General features: G+C 38.0%; 1 protein-coding gene and 1 long non-coding RNA gene across 3 annotated transcripts in view; both read right to left on the minus strand.

Annotated features, from left to right (window-relative positions):
- Positions 1 to 4,748: 4,748 nt before the first annotated feature.
- Positions 4,749 to 6,185, minus strand: LOC307152655. The gene is made up of 3 exons (XR_013820027.1): positions 6,055 to 6,185; positions 5,841 to 5,946; positions 4,749 to 5,723 (listed from the first exon to the last, which is right to left on the minus strand). It is a non-coding gene; the product is annotated as an uncharacterized lncRNA (long non-coding RNA).
- Positions 6,186 to 7,399: 1,214 nt separating this feature from the next.
- The window catches only part of LOC307152277 (uncharacterized protein), a 46,250-nt gene continuing 40,228 nt past the window's right edge, over positions 7,400 to 13,421 (minus strand). For both annotated transcript variants that reach the window (XM_079860784.1, XM_079860783.1), the window contains exons 4-5: positions 12,072 to 12,108; positions 7,400 to 7,622 (exon numbers count right to left, since the gene is read on the minus strand). In XM_079860784.1, coding sequence (XP_079716910.1) covers positions 7,582 to 7,622; positions 12,072 to 12,108 — 78 coding nt within the window. In that variant the 3' untranslated portion in view covers positions 7,400 to 7,581. The remainder of the gene's footprint in view (positions 7,623 to 12,071; positions 12,109 to 13,421) is intronic.

A 13,421-nucleotide genomic window follows, 5' to 3' on the forward strand; every position in this document is an offset into this window, starting at 1 on the left:
TTACTTTTCATATTTGAAATCACCAATGAAATCTGACAACAACTATCTCATAAATGTTGTTTCTTATGCTCAAATAGTGTTAAAAGGCTAATTTTTCAGGGTAGATCCACTGACAGCATCCAAGATCGCATACTTCACTATACTATATAGCAGTATGCGACAAAAGAAGTATGTCTGAATTCACAGTACTCATAAAAGTAGGCAAAAAGTACCAAGACGACCTACTTCCTCTGGCGATATTCTGATGAGTGCATCTGATGGACACTTTACCATCCCATGAGGATTTGTGAATGACAATGAAGCGACGCAACTGACGCTGGTAGGTCACGTGACAATGACAACATGGCAGATGTAGTGTGTCCAGAATACATTCATAGTACACACATTCATACTATAGAATGATTGTTTTTTTTGTACAGTCATGAAGTAATTACTTATTCAAAATAAGTACCTACTGAAGAGAGTATTCGACTTCAGACGCAGCCGAAGACTGTTTCTAAACCAAACAGACTTTCTAATGGAAGCTGCAGTGACACGATGAATTTATCAATCAGCGATTGGCTCTTTTATTTAGAGGGCGGGACTTATTCTGCCATATGGAGTTCAACAGTCCCCGCCCCCTTTTTTCAGCAGCGCTAGTTCCGGAATCCATTCATTTTCCTATAGGGGTTTAAAGGGGGGGGTGAAATGCTATTTCATGCATACTGAGTTTTTTACACTGTTAAAGAGTTGGATTCCCATGCTAAACATGGACAAAGTTTCAAAAATTAAATTGTACGTTTGAAGGAGTATTTCTGTTCCAAAAATGCTCCTTCCGGTTTGTCACAAGTTTCGGAAAGTTTTTTTCGAGTATGGGCATGTGTGACGTCAGATGTAGCGGAATTTCCTTATACGGGTCCTAAGGGCACTTCTCCGGAAGGACGCGGGCGCGCGCGCACTCGTAGACCAGAGCAAGAGAGCGAAAGCAGTACGCCCATCAAAGCGCTCTGCTCCGCTTTAGGGAAGTCAATGTCACCAAAGAAGTGGGTTTTTGGTTGCCAGGGCAAGACAACCCTGCACAGATTCCCAAAGAACCCAGCGTTAAGGGACCAGTGGATGGAGATTGTTTTTCCAGAGCATCAACGGAGGTTGTGCAAGACTGTTTGTTCCCTGCATTTCGACGATGATTGTTTTATAAACAAAGCCCAGATCGACGGATTTGCAGATCGTCTAATGCTTAAGGATCGAGCAGTCACAATGATAAAGGTTCGCGGTCGTGCGTTGGAACCGGGCGGTGAGTAAAACTGCTTTAAATGTCTGTGTGTTGTTAGCTCGGCGCGTTAGCACAGCTTTAGCTTCGCCCACACGGCCCGCCTTGAGCCGCTCGGTTTTTTCTGGAAAGACTCGGTACAGCCTATCTTTCTTTTATAAATATAATAAAACTAAAGACTTTTTGGAGATATGAAGGATGCAATACTACTCTATAGGTACTCAAGATTAACAGGAGATTGAGTGAAAATGAGCATTTCACCCCCCCTTTAAAAAAAGTCTTCGTTAAAGAGTTATAAGCCATGAATCAAGGCAAACAGGGGTGAATCACAACACTACAAACTTTGAATTGAAACAAAAAAGTTTTGAAAATCTGACAAAATGACAACGACTGTGTGCTTAACGGCTTTAGTGAGGGAAAGAACTACAATCCCTTGAAGCTTTGCAAACAGCACAAGCAAATTAAAAATGATGGAGACATATAAAAGTACTCATTTACAAATGTTGATACAGATGTATAAAACAATATATTTCAAGTTTATTGCAAAATATGCATATATACAAACATTTCAGAATTTTGAAAGCATGGAGAGATCGGCTCTTCATGAGAGTGGGTGAAGGTAAAGAGTTTTCATTACTCTCTGATTAGTGTAATTTTCTGCGCAGCATCATGGGTAATGTAGGAATTCCTCTGTTAAACATAAGCTGAAATAGCGCGGGCTGACGGCTTCAACAGAAGCAAATACCATCGATTAACAGCCTCGTAGCTCACAATAGGGCTGTCTTTAAAGGTTTATAAGTTATTGCTAAAAAGTAATTTCCTTATGGAGTTTTTCCGACTGTTGCGCTCTAGTGCTCATCTACAGTGACACAATGAGTTTACCGATCAGCGATTGGCTCTTTTATTTAGAAGGCGGGACTTATTCCGCATATTTTGCTTTGCACTCTCTCCCATAATATGAGCACACCGTCTTACTATAGCTAAAGTCTTTAATTGTATACTGTATTGCAGAATGCAGTGCACTGGACCTGACCACATTTACAGTTTTCTGAATGAAACCAGAAGTGATATCAACTGTGATTTTAACAATTTTCTTAACTTATGCTGCCAAATGCTACAAAAAAACAAACAAACATTGTATACACTGAAAAAAATTTGGAGTAGGATTTACTTGAAAAAAGCTAGGAAAGTTTTTTCACTCAGAAAATGCTAGTAAATTTACACAGATTTGCCAAGTATAAACCTAAACATATTTATCAGTAGCTTTAATTAGAAATCTTTAAGTTTAAATGTACTTGGAATATGGAATTAAGTTAACTTTACTTAACCTAGTTAAGTGAAAGTAACAAAGAAAATAAGTAATTTTTAACTTGGCTAGTAAAAGGTTGATTAATATCGATATAGTTGAAATTTCCTTTGCATTACATTTCACTCAAACAATAATATTGAACTATACCAGTCATATAGTATGTGCTTTACTTAGATTATCTAAGTAATTTATACTACAGCATGCCAGATGTTAAACATCATGTGAATGCAAAGACCTCAATACTTAGTAGACAATACACAATGACGGTAACATTTGATGGATCGTTTTTGTGTTTGAATGTGTCATTTTGAGCAGAAAATTTACTCGAAATGTCACAAAATGGCAAGTTACTAATCCTGACAACAAAAGCAATGATAAAATACAGCTGGAAACCAGTGAAAAATTAACCTCATTAATTATTCAAGGTCCAGTGCATGATGGGAACCCCAGTATCAGAAAAGTTGAGTAATTTTTACTTAATTTTATTGAGTTGATATTTGCGCTTTCATTTCTACTCGCTTGAATTAAGTACTGATATGGAATTTACTTCGTTTTTTAAATTTTTGCCTGAACTAACTTTTTCATGTAAATTACATTGTTTTTTTTCAGTAGTATTTACTTCACCAAAAAATCATTTTTTTACAGTGTATACTGCGCAGTATAGCCTAAGCTAGTATTCAATACTTAATATAGCCAACCAAATCACACTGCATGAGACACTGAATGGTCCTGACCTTACATGCACACATAATGCATGACCTTATATTTTCAATTTTTCATTCTGCAAATAGCCCACAAGTTAGCAGTTAGCTCTAGGCTAATTGATGCTTTAACACAAAGACTTTTCAATACTGTTTTTACATCTTATTCACGTTCCGCCCCGTACTGGGAGTTGAACTGTAACAATGGCAAATCAAAGACAGATTGGTCCACCGGAGCGGCCCGCCTGAGCAACTGGAGGCTAACAGTTCTAGCGTGTTTTTCTAACCTCAACATCAGATTGCTATTGGCCTTGACCAGCGTGTAATGTGTTTGGGCCTTTGGTCCCTCAACTGTTCCTTTGTAGCTGAAGTGTATCGATTGGCTGTGCGCTACCATTAAACTCAAGAAGGGTCCCAATTCTGTGTCCTCTAACTCCGAGTGCAAAGGACATTCGGGGAAAAGAGGTACAGAACTGTCTCTTATGAAGCTCTGGGAAAAGAGTCTGTCCCTGAACTACTTTGGTGAAAGAATCGCGGTCAGTAATTACAGGAGTTCAAGCGTTTCCAGTTTGACCCTTGCATTGCAAGTTCATTTTCTCTTCCTAAGAAATCATTAGCCAAATGAACGGATTCAAACGGATTGTACGTTTATCACAAGAGTCAGGCCTCTATGAAATTTTTAATTGCCTTCATCTCCATTATATCTATTATTAAGCCATAATGGATTTTTACGCTGGTGGCTGGCAGATATTTTTGGTATGCTCGAAGATACCATAAGATATGTTAAATAAATCATAATAGACGGATCATAACAGCACTGAGATGTTTTCAAATGGGAAAATCGAAAATAAAGAATTATCATATTATGCTGCTCTGTGTATATTAAAATGAATTCTCATGCTATGAAACTACAAACCAGTGGGTGATATAATTTATAACAGATTAAGTCTATGATTTCAAATTTAAAACACAGAAATAGACAAGGTTTATGATTTTGAAAAATGTAAAAAATAAAAAACAAAGTTATGACACAAATAAAGAATAAATGTTTAAAATTCTGGACTATTTAGGTCATTACTCAAATAGAAAGAAAGAAAGAAAGAAAGAAAGAAAGAAAGAAAGAAAGAAAGAAAGAAAGAAAGAAAGAAAGAAAGATCAAACTGATCGCAACTTCTGAAATGTTTTAAAATTCACATGAAAACTCAATAATCAAAGAATTATCAGTATTATGCTGTGCTCTTTCTTTACTAAAATAAATTCACACGCTAGAGTGTTTAATAAATTACAACAGATTGTAAGTCAGATATCTTTGAATGTAAACGCAAAATGAAAAATGTAAAATAAAGAAAGTTATGACATAAAATAAAGAATAAATATTTAATATGAAATATCAAATCAAAAATTCCATTTCATTAGGAAAATGCAAAGCAGAAACATTTTCTCTCTGATCTTGCACTGAAATAGTACATCAAACTGATTATAACTGTGCTGGAATGCTTTCCCCCCCAAATTCAGATGAAAACGGGAAATAATCAAAGAATCCTCACTATTATGCCTTGATATTTTCTTATTTAAATTAATCCGCATGCTATGCAACTACATTCAAGCATGTCAAATAAGTCACAAAAGATGAAGTCGGTGATCATGTGTGTTTAAACAGGGGAATAGAAGGAAAGATTTAGGGTGCTGAAAAATATAAAACAAAAAAACACAAACAAATAGCAAATAATAACATTCTCCATTACGTCTAGAGCACTAATCAAATGGAGTGTAAGAAAAAAAACTGATAACAAATGTGAAATAATCAGATAATAACCAGTAGCATGAACTGAATTCCACCCACCGTCCCGGTAAGTGTCCCATCCCGCCTCTAGGTGGGGTGTTTAAGCCATATTTCCCATAGGTCAAAACCATATTTAACTTCAAGCGTACTGTACGCACGTCACGCAGGCTCATTCTTAAGGTGGCCTTCTCCAAACACGCAGGTGGACGTATAAATGACTTGTCAGTCATGGCTCCTGTGGTGATTGAAGACAGGCCAATCGGAGCCTTGGGATGAGACGGCCTCGTCACTGACGGACTCACTTACCGGCCCGGTGACCCTGTCCACTCCACCCTACAGATCTAAAGATGTAGTGACACCAAACGCTCACAGATAATTAAATATTGATTTTTGTTCTCCAGCCCTACATAAAATTGTCCAGAGCCTCCCAGCAGTAATTCTCTTTTTGGGGGAGAAAGGGGTAGAAAAAGTGGACGTTGGCCGGTCAAGCCCTATTTCATGCACAGGTAGGACATCTATGTTGAGGAGTCGGGTGGTAATCCATCTCGAGCGGTGCCCGCTGCAGCCAGAAGCCATCGCTCTGCCAAAGACTCTGCCAGGGCCTCTCTTTTCTCGAAGTTTTAAACGACCATGCGGCATATCTTCACGATTAATATTCCTCTTATCTGGCCGGCGTCCAATCTGAGGGCGAGACGCCGAACGATGAACCCCAACGTGGGCTGGTGATTTATACCGGCATGAATATGAGCGGATGTTAATCATTTTACATTATTGTGTCAGTGTAAATAATTATGTTACCCGGAGTCAGTTTGCAATCAACTGCGGGAAAATACTGCATGCTGCAATTCGCTGGCGTCATCCATCATGTGGCCGGCGCAAAGAAAGTGCCAAAACAGAATGGCACCTGCACAGATCTCAACGTCCACATTTCGTGAACGTGAACAGCTCTACTCTTTCCACGTTGCTTTTATAGCTTGATTATTGACTAATCTGAAACAAAACTGATACTTACTTAGTGAAACATAACTAGGATCTCCTTTGGGTCCTTTGAGCTATGGATGAGCAACATTTGAGCAATACAGTTTGGAAAGGTTTTTCTGAAAATCACAAGTGACAGCAATGAGAATAAATCGAGAGATTTAAATCTTAAAACCATCAATAATCTCACATGCATCTCCTTCATAGACTCAACAACATGTCACATTTATCAAGACACCAAAAGTGGGATCGATCTCACTATGAACTCACTATGTAATTTTAGGGTAAACATTTGAAACAAAGTTGATACTTGCATGAAACATAACTAGAACATTGAGCTATGAATGAGCAACATTTGAGCAATACAGATTGGAAAAGTTTCCTGTAATAAAGGAATATCACAAATGACAGCAATGAGATTAAATTTAGACTTGCATCATAAAACCAACAATAATCTCACATGCATCTCCTCCAGAGACTCAAAAGCGATCTCAGCAACGTCAGTCATATTTGAGTCATATTTTATTTTACCTTAGTAATTTTATGTGAAACATCTGACACAAGGTTGATACTTACATGAAACATAACTCACATGCATCTCCTTCATCAACATCTCAATTTGTACTCACATTTATCAAGATACCAAAGTGTGATTGATCTCACTATGAATTCCACAACTGTGTGTATTTGTATTTTACCCAAGTCATTTTAGGGTAAACATTTGAAACAAAGTTGATACTTACATGAAACATAACTAGGATCTCCATTAGGTCTTTTGAGCTATGAATGAGCAACATTTGAGCAATACAGATTGCAAAGGTTTTCCTGTCACAAAGAAAAATCACAAATGACAGCAATGAGAGTAAATCGATTGATTTAAATCATAAAACCAACACTAATCTCACATGCATCTCCTCCAGAGACTCAAAAGAGATCTCAGCAACGTCTCAAACGTTACTCATGAATTAACAACTGAGTCATATTTTATTTTACCCAAGTAATTTTATGTGAAACATCTGAAACATGGTTGATACACATGAAACATAACTAGGATCTCCATTAGGTCTTTTGAGCTATGAATGAGCAACATTTGAGCAATACAGATTGCAAAGCCTTTCCTGTAACAAAGAAAAATCACAAATGACAGCAATGAGAGTAAATCGATTGATTTAAATCATAAAACCAACAATAATCTCACATGCATCTCCTCCAGAGCCTCAACAACGTCTCAAATTGTACTCACATATATCAAGACACCAAAGTCTGTGATCGATCAACATATCTGTGTGTATTTTTATTTTTTCCCCAGGGATTTTTAAACACGATATGCCATTCACAACCATTTGATCATCACAACCATCACAACCAGTGACAAACCTTTTTTTCCTTAAGAGCGTGTACTGATGAATCATGCACAATCAGACCACAAACACGCATTTAAAAAGTAAATAATGTAAATTTCAAGATGCCTTCAAGTCTCCCGAGTGTCGAAAGAGCAACATCTGAGCGCTAAAACTCTCCTCTGGGTTCGGGAATCAGGTGCGATCACGTCTGCATGTCTTCAGCGAGAAACTTTAACCGCTGTCTGATTCCAAGAGTCATCTGAATATGGATGAGGCAAAAAATTAGTTAAACAGAAGAGGCTGTCGCATTCATTAAGTTACCCCTACCCCCAGAAACACACTCACAATATTCATGCTGTTACTATGCAAATCAGTGCTAATGAGATGCTGATGATGTTTTTTAATCACAGGGGGAGACAGTGAGTGTAGGAGGGAAGGTGAGGCGAACAAACAAAGCTCCTCACTCTGTAACCTCTCGGTATCAAACAATTCAGGCCATGAGAACACGCTTTATTTCACGCTTTGCATGCAAGTTCACTCACTGCAGGCAATTAAACATTAGAGCTTATGCTAAATCAAGTCATCTTTATGATGAAGTTGAGGAAGAGCGCGTCGGAATCCGTCTCCATAAGCTCGCTCGGAAGTTCCACAGGGATGGAGAGCGGGCGTTAAACACACCCGCTGCGAATGAAGAGCAATGCCGTCGACGTGATGGAATTTCGAGAGACATCTATCCATAAATTCTCAGACTTAAAGAGCACACGTCATAAAATTTAGCTTAATGAAACGTGGCAGACGAAGTGATACAGATGCACCGTGATGCTATCTTAGCATATTTTTACATAAAACCCGTCGGATTACTATGTCAAAAGCAGCCAAAATGCACACTACACACCGTAACGGCTGGTTTGATCAGAAACCGCTGCTAGCTCTCAAATCTCCCATATGTTTCACTCATCACACCTCTATGCATTTAAATAGCAGACAATCTGACATTTTGCCTGTCGTCTATATCGTAGAGCATTATTTATTTACCAGGCAGAGGCGGGCCGAGCTGAAAAACAGTGCTTTATTTAGATTGAAAGCTCTTTCCTGGATTTGTTTGGACTTAAGTTGAACACATCTGATCCTGAGACTTCGACCCGTGATGTTTGATCAAAGCCTTGAGTAACATTTTCCACAATGGCGGCCTAATTAGTATTCTCAAGTGGATGATCCGAAACTAGATATTTTTTACGTTCTCTCCAACATTTTTTTTTTTGCGTATAGGGCTGATGGAGCGGGAATGGCAGGTTTTATGTCTATGTTTGGAGAGAATTACTCATTGTGTTTTTGCTGGCGGTATGTGCAGGAGTTCGGGCAGATGGGCATTGAATACATGGCGCAGATATGGAAACAATTTCAGCCGGAGATTTGGCAGCGTCTAACGCCCCGTCTATGTTTCATCTGCGGCAGAAATCAGTTTTTGGGGGGAATGCTTTTGTTTACTGTCTGGGAAAAAATGTGAGTTTTCTCATAATATTATCCTTTGGAAAAATAAATAAGAAAATGATTTGTGCCTGGAATTTGAGAGTTTACATGCTGAAAGTTTAAATCACAGCTTTAAATCAAACCCCATACTGCATGTTCTTGACTCGTTCAAATGAAAACTTGAAATATTCGCACTGATGCAATGCATTTTCTCATAATGGTAAAGTTTGATTTTGTTCTCATGATTTGCATGCGAGCATATACATGCTGCATTTAAATAAGTCAAATATGACCCAAATATAATTGCAAAAATAAAGTTGCCCTGAACACTCTCCCCTTCTGCCATTGGTCGAACCTGCAGGTAGCCCCGCCCCCAAAGCTCACACTATTGGCTGATCTGATGTTTCTGTGTCAGGCTAGTTGGGATGCTGATACAAATAACTATTGTATAACAATATAATAATAAGAAAAAACTATAAAAATAGTATATCATACTTGGATATGAGAAAGAATTTTCTCATTTCTCGCTTTGTTGTATTATTTGTATGTTGCTTTGCATAAAATATATTATAAACAATGTAAATGTAAATTAAAAGTATTATTTATTAATATATAAATGTAAGTTATTTTATTACAGAAAAAAATATAAGTGCCTGCTGAAAATATAAATTTAAATAAAATATATAAAATGTATATACTGTATGTAGACGTAAATTACAAATTAAAATAATTAATCAATATAAATGTTAATTTTATGGGCCTGATTTTTTTTTTTACAAGTACCTGCTAAAAATATATACATTTATATAAAATATATAAGATTAATATTTTGAAAAACTTAAACCATGTAATATAAATGTAAATTTTATGTGCCTGATTTTTTTTTTACAAAGACTTCTAAATAAATATAAGTACCTGATAAAAGGTTAAATTAATATATGTACACATAAATGAAAAATATAATTATATTTAAAAACATAACATAAATGTCAATTGTATACTTATCCTAAAAAACAATGCCTTGACTTTGGCCTTTGGCTGCTATAGATCTAAATCAGTTTTAAACATACCCAAGTACTAATTATTTCATTTCCATAAAGCCTTTGCGATTGCAAAACACATCTACAGGCATTCGCCGTTCACTGAACGAAAGCAATCCCAGCCGCTTTGCTAATTAACCTGTATATGTGTACACTATACTTTATCCATAATGTAATTGCATGCATAAAAGCATTTGTGCATGCATTATTGCTCGACTGCAGGGTGTGGAAGAGGTGGCCAGGCCTGATGGTTGTTCAGGAGACAGCATCAGAATGCAGGGTTCGTTGTCTCCGCTCTCCCCCTCTCCGCGCACACAACAGCTGTGATGATTTCATTTACATACTAATAACCAGCCAGGACTCCGGCAACCACCGAGTGTTTGACTTTTATTGTCACTTGTGTCTCCTGCAGTTTAGTGGGAATGGGGAAGCCACGCATCAGTAAATAAGCGCGATGGAGAGGGGAACGCTGTCGGCTGGCACGGTCTTGAGAGATGCTCCATGCACGACGCTCCTCCAAAAATCTGGAGCTAATTCGGGAAAAAATGCACGAGGTCTGAAAGTGCACGAGGCATCTGGTTTTAGCCGATCCCGCTCTCCCATTGTAAAGCCTCTTTTTACAACTGTCTTGTGCCTGACACCCTGGAGACGCCCGTGGATCGGCCCGTCGGCAGGAGCACATGGCAGCCATTAGAGTAACTCAATACCACCAATGGCTGCCTCATATGAAACTTTGATCACTTAAATCCAGCTTAAAGAAGCAGGGGCCACTTTCAAACCCCATATCGCTTTTTTTTCCGCCCGTCTTGGAATTTTAATTTGATCCCTTTCGGGTTATTCGGAGATCTTCGAACTCGAATTAGGCTTGTGTACATTTCTGACCGGGAGCCTCACTGAACTCGGCACAGAAGACAAAGTGGGGGTCTGAAATACGAGAACCGCTCCAATGTTTGGACTAGCCGGGATGCTTTCTGGAAAAAGAAGAAAAAAGAAAAAAAAGAGAGAGAGAGAGAGAGAGCATGAAAGTGTGAGAGAGAGTATTTTCACTGGATTATTTTAACACACGTAACCTCGCGTTGTTAATTGAAAGCACACGGACTGGCCGAGCGCACGCTTTACATACAGCCTTTATTTTATGACTTTAACATGCAATAATGTTCCTACTGTGAAAGCTCACCTAAGTCTTTCTTCCGTCTTCTTGTGTAATCCCAGATTTATTTATACATTTAGCGCCCGGATACCTGCCAAGGCCCATAAAGCACGAGACACAAGTGAGTCTAAATGTCAGTTCCCAAATTTTACAGACAATTATTTTTTAAAAAAGGAAACACTTCAAACGATTCAATCACAAAAAGAAGCCGCGCGGCTCGCAGATACCGCAGGTATTGGGAGGATATATGAATATTAATGAACGCTGTTGCCAGTTAATGTCACTGGCAATTGAAGGAGAAAAGACGCGCGCACGAGAGAGAGAGAGAGAGAGAGAGAGAAAGAGAGAGAGAGACGAAAAAACAATGAGGACGGGAAATAAGAAGGAAACAAAAGGAGAGAGGAGCAGACGAGCGAATGGACAGACGAGAGGAGAGGCGTCTGGCAGCTCTATTAGTATTCATACGGCGTGCGGCTCTGGAGAGGATTAATGTACTCTGATGTGTAATATTCTGGCGAACAATTAATTTGCCTACAGTTTTGTCACGCTTGAAATTTAAGTGCTAGAACCGATCGATGGTCGCAGCTACTAATATGATCTCTGCAGGCCGCGTCTGCAGTCTCCGGTTTCATCATTTCTGTCCTCTCTCACATCTCCTGTGACATGCACCGGTGCAAGGACACGCGGCGGTTTTTTCTTTCACACACACACACACATTTGCACGAAAATACTCGTGATCTCATGAGCAAAGGAGTGAACTATTTGAAAGCGACACTACTAGTTTAACCAGCAAAAATGTTCAGGAACAAGCTCTATTTTGACATGCATCCTAAAATATCATGTGGGAAAGTTCAATTCATGTTCAATTCAATTCAACAGTTCATGATTCCCTGACTCATTTCAGTCCATGTGGAGCAAAATAACTAACTAGCTGAAAAAAATAAATTATTAATCATTGAATAATGATTTAGTAAGATAACCCACTTGAATAGCATCAATGTAGTGTAGGAGCCTATAATTTGCAGGGATAATGTAGTCATTTGCTCACCCTCATGTCTTTCCAAACCAGTTTGACTTTCTTTCTCCTGTCAAACACAGAAGAAGAAGAAAAGTCAGTGGGATCCAAACAACATTTGGTTTAACGGACACAGAAATTCATACAGGCTTTGCTTACGGCTGCTTATAGGCTACATTGAAGCTATTTAATTATTTAATGATTAATAATTTGTTTTAATCAGTATGTATCTGGCAATAACGGTGGTGGAAATAGATAAATGTACTCTAAATAACACATTGATAGTCAAAAGTAACACACACCTAGTTAATTGTTTTTAAATGAGTCTCGTGAATCATAAACTGTTCAAACCGATTCATTTCAATGAATTAAGCTTTCCCATATGATATTTCAGGATTGCGTTTGGTTATTGCATGTGTGTTAAAGCTGCAGGCACAACTTGTTACAGCATTGCTGGTTAAACTAGTAGTTTTGCTACTTTTAAATGATTTAAACGCTGCTGTGAATGAGATTGTGTGCTTGAGTATTGTCATTATTGTTTTTGTTTTGAAACACTGAATCACTCAAATAAATTGAACGGCTGGGACTTTCTTTCTCCTGTGAAACACAAAAGAAGAAGAAAAGTCAATAGGGTCCAAAACAACAATTAGTTTGTTAGTGTAATGGAAAAAGAAAGTCATACAGGTTTTATTTACTGCTACTTATAGGCTCCCTGAAGCCATTTAAGTTAGTAGTCTTTTAAAATGATCATTCAGTGATTAATCGTTTATTTTTATCAGTATGTATCTGACATTTAGGATGGTGGCACGAAATAGACACACTAAATTAAATTTCAAAACACATTTAATGGGCAAAAGTACAGCTATTGAATAATTTTGCTGCACAGGACTCGAATGAGTCATTATTTTAAACATGAAAAGAAAGAAAAAATAGGAAAGTCATAAAGATTTGGAACGACGTGAGGATGATTAAATGACAAATTTTCATTTTGGAACAATCCCACAAATATTGTACATCTTAGCAAGATATAAAATAGTTTCAAGTCGACATGCACACAAAACCAGCCGTGAATCAAACCGATTCACTAAAATGAATCAAATCCTGTGAAATAAGAAGAAAAGTCAGTGGGATCCAAACAACAAAGACAGTCATACAGGTTTGGAATGACATGAGGCTTAATAAACAATGACATGTTCATGATCTAAGCAAGCTATAGGCATGCACACACACACAAACGGGTCGTTTTAAGCGACAACAGGGGGCGTAGGTGCTTGCTTTAAAACTATCCGCCCGACGGTGTGTCCAAAAGAGGAGAATCTGCCGGATTGTTTCATGCCGGTAACCCAAAACTCTCTCTCAGCGCGGAGAATCAAAGAATTCACA

This window comes from Squalius cephalus, assembly GCF_949319135.1.
Source record: "Squalius cephalus genome assembly, chromosome: 24".
NCBI classification, from domain to species: domain Eukaryota; kingdom Metazoa; phylum Chordata; class Actinopteri; order Cypriniformes; family Leuciscidae; genus Squalius; species Squalius cephalus.